This window comes from Haematobia irritans, chromosome 5 (assembly GCF_050003625.1).
Source record: "Haematobia irritans isolate KBUSLIRL chromosome 5, ASM5000362v1, whole genome shotgun sequence".
Taxonomy (NCBI): Eukaryota; Metazoa; Arthropoda; class Insecta; order Diptera; family Muscidae; genus Haematobia; species Haematobia irritans.
The window spans coordinates 118176076-118183990 of record NC_134401.1 but is presented as its reverse complement, the minus strand read 5'-3'; the positions used below and the strand labels follow the sequence as shown (position 1 = coordinate 118183990).

The following is a 7915-nucleotide window of genomic DNA, read 5'->3' as shown; positions in this document are numbered from 1 at the left end:
AATACAATTTTGCCAACATTTTCTATAGAAATAAAATTTTGCAAAATATTTTTTTTTTGTTTGGTAGTTTTTTGGTAACATTTTCTCCAAATTTGGGTAGTTTATTTTTGGCTCGAGTGGTAACAGTGATCATTGGTTCAATTGCAGTTTCGAAAATTTTCAGCGGTGGATTATATAGGCTGCCAAAGCTTCTCCAAGTAGTTTCACAGCAATGTGAAACACCGTTCGGACTCGGCTATAAATGGAGACCCCTTATCATTAAGCTAAACATAGAATCGGATAGCACTCAGTGATAAGAGACAAGTCCACCACCTGTGATATCACAATGGACTGAATAGTCTAAGTGAGCCGGAAATAGCGAGTTGCCACTAATATCACCCTTGAATTCAATGACGAATAACTTTATTTCTGATTGTAATAGATCAACGTGCTTCTACAGGATTGTAAACAACAAATTTAACGGTCACTTGAATAAATCTGTAAGCTTCCAAATAAGCTGTTTAGATATGATAGCAACTCTATACTATTCTCAGTATAGATTCAGGGGCAGGATGATCTACAGATACCCATTCATATTCTGTTGGTATGTCTTTCTTCTCGATTAAGAGTAACTTCTACCATAAATTTATCGGTTAATTTCAAGTGCCTTTAAAACATGCAATTGGCCTATAGCCACTCGCTTAAATTATCTTTGAAATCAATTGATTTGAAATGAATACAATTTTCAAAAATATTTACCTTCCTCCCAAGCAAAAAACTTTTCCAATTATTGCTTCTTAAAGCTCATTGCTTTTTAGGTGAACTCTAAGGCATTTCGTACAAGAAAGCAAAGCTGAAATGCAAACGCCAATGTTAACTCTTAACATTTATAGTTTAACATTTCATGTCATCATCTCTGTTTGTACAGAGATAAACGGCAAAAGCTTTGAGACCAAGCTGCAAACAATACGGCGATAAGATAAGAATTAAACATCTTTGGATACCAAATATCAGAGATAATTAATAGGCATTTAAAGAAGAGAAGAGTACGAGTAAACTATTTAACATTCCTTTTGTTTTGAAAATTCTTCAGAAATTTGGAGCACTCCAAACATTTGCCGAGTGGTTAATAAATAAATAATTTTTTTACAACTGTTGCAATTGTATAGAAAAATACCAAAAATGTATATAAGTGACATAATCTATTTGACATTTCTGATGGTATTATTGTTTATCGTAAGTAAACAAAAAAAATCTGATTAATTTTCGCAATTATGTGACTCGTATTCCCTCCGCCTCCATAGATTATTTATAAGGGCTTTTCATTTGGTAGCGAAGTAAATCAAGCAGATGGTCATCATTTTAATACCACACGAGATTCATTGTATTACAATCGTCATTGTTTCGCAAGAACAGGTGAGTGTTTTCTGTTACACATACGTTCGTCAGAATGCTGATAAAAATATAAGGCATCTGTTGCTCGCAATAAAAAATAATAGTTGGATTCATTAAGTTCAATGAAAGCTATCTAAGCACATGCAAGGATCAAAGTTTAATTCTCTTTCCCACACTTGATAACACTGCCCAGCAAAAAAAGCGTCGCCAAAAAAGTAGTGAAAATGTTCTTTTTGGATCCGGAAGTGGTGCAAAATTGGCGCAGAAGCGATGAATTTAACAAGGGCTTGTCATAGGACGGATGTCCACCATTTCAACAGCCGTAGCACTGACTATGCATCACTTCTTTAAGTGTGATCCGAATTCAGTGTTTTGGATGTGAATTAAAAAATTTTGTGATATTTTGGAAAATAATTAATTTTTATAATTTTTTATGATTTTTAATGCAATCTGACGCTTGTCTGAAACCCTTGACCTCAAATATTTTCAAAATTTCGCAGTTTTCCTAGAATGAATTTAGAAATTTTTTTTCGACAAAATTTAAATAATTTGTACCATTTTATTAAACCTTACTCTGTTTTTAACATATTTGAAACAAAAAAGGTAAAATTGCCCTTTAAAAATATGAAAAAAGCGAATTATAAAAAATTGAATTAAAAGAACTTCCTGAGTAGTTAAAATAAAGAACATATTTGGAAGAACATTTCTGGAAGTGCTTTTAAAGTTGTGCCTTTAGAAGTACTTCCAAATTTTATTGCTGGGTGTGATCATATTCTTTGTACACTAAGAGAAGGAATATTATCACGTCACAGGGATAAATTCTAAGATGACATAACGATATCCGTCTGGCTGTCTGTTGTAATCACGCTTCAATAATAAATCTATCGCGCTGAAATGTTGCTCAGGCTCATTTTTTGTCTACAATATCCCACATAAACCGACCTCTCGATTCGGTGTCTTTAGCATCTAGACACCACAATTTTTATCCGATTTGCATGAAATTTAGGTCAATAAATACCGAATATGGTGTCAATCGCTCCATGTTTTGGCATATAGAGAGCGATCTCCCAATTTGACTTCTTTAGTTTCTAAACACGGAATTTTTTATATGATTATCCTGAAATTCACTGTAAGTCCACAAGTAGGTGTACCGAATATGGTGTGAATCTAGCCATCTTTTGGCTGATTCTCCAAATAGACCGTTTTCCCGATTTTGCTTCTAGACACCTACATTTTATACGATTTAAAATTTAAATACAGAGCTACTTTATGTCTATAAATAGGTGTGCTGAATATGGTGTGAATCGGTGCATGTTTTAGTAGAGCCTCATATAGAGCGATCTCCCGTTTTGACTTCCTGGGCTTCTAGATACCGCAATTTATATTAGATTTGAAATCCAGAGGTAGTTTGGGTCCATACACAGAAAAAAAATTCACTAACATTTTTCCAATTAAAATCTTAATTGAGTTTTAAAAGATATTCAATTAAACATTTAATTGATTCAACAATTTTTTTTATTGAAATAAAACTCAATCACACAAATTAATAGTATCAATTAATTTTTCAATTGGATCAATTAATTTTTAATTGATTGTCAATTAATTTTTTTAATTGATACTATCATTTCTGTGATTAAAGATATTTCAATTAAAAAATTAATTGGATCAATTAATTTCGTGATTGAATCAGAAAAAAAAAATTGTGTGTAAGTAAGCCGTATATGATGTATATCGGCCCAAAATTTTCTGCAGAAATAAAATTTTGCATAAAAAATAAAATTTTGAAAAAATTTCCTATAGAAATAAAACTTTTACAAAATTTTCTATAGAAATAAAATTTTTACAAAATTTTCTATAGAAATAACATTTTTACAAAATTTTCTATGGAAATAAAATATTGACAAAGTTTTCCGTAGAAAAACAATATTTTCTGTAGACATAGAACTTTGACAAAATTTTCTGTATAAACAATTTTTTGACAAAATTTTCTATAGAAATAAAATTTTGACAACATTTTCTATAGAAATAAAATTTTGACAACATTTTCTATAGAAATAAAATTTTAACAAAATTTTCTTAAGAAATAAAATTTTGACAAAATTTTTTGAGGAAATAAAATATTGACAAAGTTTTCTGTATAAAACAATATTTTCTGTAGAAATAAAACTTTGACAAAATTTTCTGTAGAAATAATTTTTGACAAAATTTTCTATAGAAATAAAATTTTTACAAAATTTTCTATAGAAATAAAATTTTTACAAAATTTTCTATAGAAATAAAATTTTGACAAAATTTTCTATAGAAATAAAATTTTGACAAAAGTTTCTATAGAAATAAAATATTGACATAGTTTTCTGTAGAAAAACAATATTTTCTGTAGAAATAATTTTTTGACAAAATTTTCTATAGAAATAAAATTTCGACAAAATTTTCTATAGAAATAAAATTTTGACCAAATTTTCTAAAGAAATAAAACTGACAAAATTTTCTGTAGAAATAATTTTTTGACAAAATTTTGTATAGAAATAAAATTTTGACAACATTTTCTAAAGAAATTAAAATTTTGACAACATTTTCTATAGAAATAAAATATTGACAAAGTTTTCTGTAGAAAAACAATATTTTTCTGTAGAAATAAAACTTTGACAAAATTTTCTGTAGAAATAATTTTTTGACAAAATTTTCTATAGAAATAAAATTTTGACAAAATTTTCTAAAGAAATAAAATTTTGACAACATTTTCTATAGAAATAAAATTTTAACAAAATTTTCTAAAGAAATAAAATTTTAACAAAATTTTCTATAGAAATAAAATTTTGACAAAATTTTCTAAAGAAATAAAATTTTGACAACATTTTCTATAGAAATAAAATTTTAACAAAATTTTCTAAAGAAATAAAATTTTAACAAAATTTTCTATAGAATAAAATATTGACAAAGTTTTCTGTAGAAAAACAATATCTTCTGTAGAAATAAAACTTTGACAAAATTTTCTATAGAAATTACATTTTGACAAAATATTCTAAAGAAAGAAAATTTTGACAAAATTTTGTAAAGAAATAAAATTTTGACAAAATTTTCTATAGAAATTACATTTTGACAAAATATTCTAAAGAAAGAAAATTTTGAAAAAATTTTCTATAGAAATAAAGTTTTTACAAAATTTTCAATAGAAATAAAATTTTGACAACATTTTCTAAGAAATAAAATTTTAACAAAAATTTTTTTATAGAAATAAAATTTTGACAAAATTTTCTATAGAAATAAAATTTTAACAAAATTTTCTAAAGAAATAAAATTTTGACAAAATTTTCTATAGAAATTACATTTTGACAAAATATTCTAAAGAAAGAAAATTTTGACAAAATTTTGTAAAGAAATAAAATTTTGACAAAATTTACTATAGAAATTACATTTTGACAAAATATTCTAAAGAAAGAAAATTTTGACAAAATTTTGTAAAGAAATAAAATTCTGACAAAATTTTCTATAGAAATAAAATTTTGACAAAATTTTCAATAGAAATAAAATTTTGACAACATTTTCTATAGAAATAAAATTTTGACAAAGTTTTCTGTAGAAAAACAACATTTTCTGTAGTAATAAAACTTTGACAAAATTTTCTGTAGAAATAATTTTTTGACAAAATTTTCTGTAAAAATAATTTTTTGACAAAATTTTTTATAGAAATAAAATTTTGACAAAATTTTCTATAGAAATAAAATGTTGACAACATTTTCTAAGAAATAAAATTTTAACAAATTTTTTTTATAGAAATAAAATTTTGACAAAATTTTCTATAGAAATACAATTTTGACAAAATTTTCTGTAGAAATAATTTTTTGACATGATTTTCTGTAGAAATAAAATTTTGACAACATTTTCTATAGAAATAAAATTTTGACAACATTTTCTATAGAAATAAAATTTTGACAAAATTTTCTATAGAAATAAAATTTCGATAACATTTTGACAAAATTTTCTATAGAAATAAAATTTTGACAACATTTTCTGTAGAAATAAAATTTTGACAAAATTTTCTATAGAAATAAAATTTTGACAACATTTTCTATAGAAATAAAATTATAACAAAATTTTCTAAAGAAATAAAATTTTGACAAAATTTTCTATAGAAATAAAATTTTTACAAAATTTTCTATAGAAATAATTTTTTGACAAAATTTTCTGTAGAAATAAAAATTTAACAAAACTTTTTATAGATATAAAGTTTTTTGAAAATTTTCTAAGAAATAAATGTTTGCAAAATAATTTTTTCCCCCAATTTGGCTTTTAGACACCTAATTTTTATCCGATTTGAAATTTAAATATAGAAGTACTGTATGTCTATAAATAGGTGTACTGAATATGATGTGAATCGGTCCATGTTTTGGTACACTGAAAAATAAGCATGCTCCGTTCCAAAGATTTTGTCTTTACTTTAACAACTTTGGTATTGATTCCGAGCCAAAGAAGCGGAGAATACAAGTAAGGATACGTTTAAGACAAAAATATCTTTTAAATTTGGGTTTTGCGTACTTGCTTCTAGGAAGCAAATTTCAATTTTTGGTTTTTTCAGCTTTTTTTCTTCATATGCTATCATAGTCCTTTAAAAACGAGTTAACGACAACTTTATTTTCCAAATTAAGACTCAACTTCCAGTAGAAATTATGCTATGTATCAAGTAAAAACGTCTTTAAAAAAGTGTTGAAAAACGTGTCATATTTTTGATCGATTTTTTGCTTTATAGTCAAGATGCAAAAAGACAACAAATTTAAAGACAATTTAATTAATTTTAAAGAATTTTTCTGAATTATTAAAGTCAATTTTTCATGTTATGATACCCATTTTCAAAGCAAATCACTTAATTATAAGGACAATACGACTTCATTGAAAAGTCTATCGACTTATGGACTAGGAAAAAATCTTTATATTAGAGAAATGCGTCTGTTATGCTCAGAGATGGTCTGTATCAAACTTTTTTAGGTTTGCGACTGTCGCAAAGTTGTAAACGTCGTAAACGTCACATACGCGTCGTAAATGTAGAAAAAGTAACAAAAGTCGCAAACTGAAAATACTTTAGTCGCGTCAGCTAGGCAGCGAATACGATGATATCCAAGACGATGGTATGTGCGAAGAAGTTTCAATTCTTAGGAATGTTCACAATTTTCGGTTTTAGTCCCCCAGTTCCCTATTGCCTTTTGCACGAGTACAGGGTAACCGTGGATTTTCTCGTCCTTTCTTAGCTTTAAGTTCAGTCTCCTGTCCAATATAACCCCACGGTATTTTGCACACTCACCAACGGGAATTTCGATACCACCTAAGAAAATAGGCTTGACCATGGGAAAACTTTCACAAATTTCTGCAGAAACTCACAGCGAATGCTGTCAAACTAAATTAAAAAATGTTCAGGATTTCTTCTATTCAAAATTGGTTTTCTACAGTAGGTTTACGACTTTTGCGACATACGTATTATACCGTCGCAAATGTATGTCGCAAAAGTCACAGTTTGTGACAGGCCAACCCTGGTTATGCTAAGCCAAATTTGCATTCGTATTTTAAAGACATGAAATCTTTGACCTCACGACAATATTTTGTTCAGTGTAAAGCCCCATATAGACCGATCTCCCGGTTTGACATCTTGGGCTTCTACACTCAAAAAAAAAGTTTACTTGGATCCAAAGATTTCGACCTTCCCTTAAGGATTTTGGTATTGATTCCGAGCCAAAGATGCGGCTTCTTTAAAATAATGAATTTTTTTAGCGACCTATCTGGCTTTAAATCTAGAACAAATAAAATTAAAATCAGGATACAGATCTCATTTATCAAATTTTCATACTCTCTTCGCGGTTTATTAATAAAGGTACTCACGTACAAACAAATGCCAGTTTAAAAATCCAAATTATAACGGATACTTCAAAGTAAAAAATGTTTTCTTAATTCCAAAAAAAGCTTTAAACCAAATACGCAAAATCCTCAAAATAAGTCTTCGCCTATATTTGAAGCGTTTTTATCTTAAATTTAAAGTTTCAATATTTCAGTTAATTTAAGGACACTTTCTTTAAATCAAAAATGTGTTTCTTTACTTTAAGGAAAATTAGCCTTAGTTCAAAGACATGCGACTTTAACAGAGGGACGAAAATTTACAAAATTTGTGTCCTAAATTTAATAAAAACAAGTATATAAAGCAGTAAGTTCGGCCGGGCCGAATCTTAAATACCCACCACCATGAATCAAATATTATAGTTTCCTGTGAAAATTTCAGGGGGATTTGGTGACAAGCAGATCAGTTCAACCAGTACACTTCCCGAAGATAAATTCAAAGATTTTGCCTATGAAGACGAGATCACATTCTGAATTTATAAGAACCATATTTGTTTGAGTTTTAGAGGAATCATAAATATCGTGTGCAAGTGTGCAAGAAAATGAAATGAAATAACATAACGCCTTGTTTTAAAATCTAACATCTGTAGATTTCTACCCCCATTATTAAAATGATTACCAGAAGTAAAATCTGGAAACTATAATTCAGTTTCAAGCAATT

General features: G+C 27.3%; 1 protein-coding gene across 1 annotated transcript in view; it reads left to right on the top strand.

Annotated features, from left to right (window-relative positions):
* The first annotated feature begins 1074 nt into the window (after nt 1–1074).
* The window catches only part of LOC142238382 (uncharacterized), a 119909-nt gene continuing 113068 nt past the window's right edge, over nt 1075–7915 (top strand). Inside the window, exons 1-2 of the mRNA XM_075310006.1 lie at nt 1075–1215; nt 1284–1395. Of these exons, the coding sequence (XP_075166121.1) occupies nt 1162–1215; nt 1284–1395 (166 nt within the window). The 5' untranslated portion in view covers nt 1075–1161. The remainder of the gene's footprint in view (nt 1216–1283; nt 1396–7915) is intronic.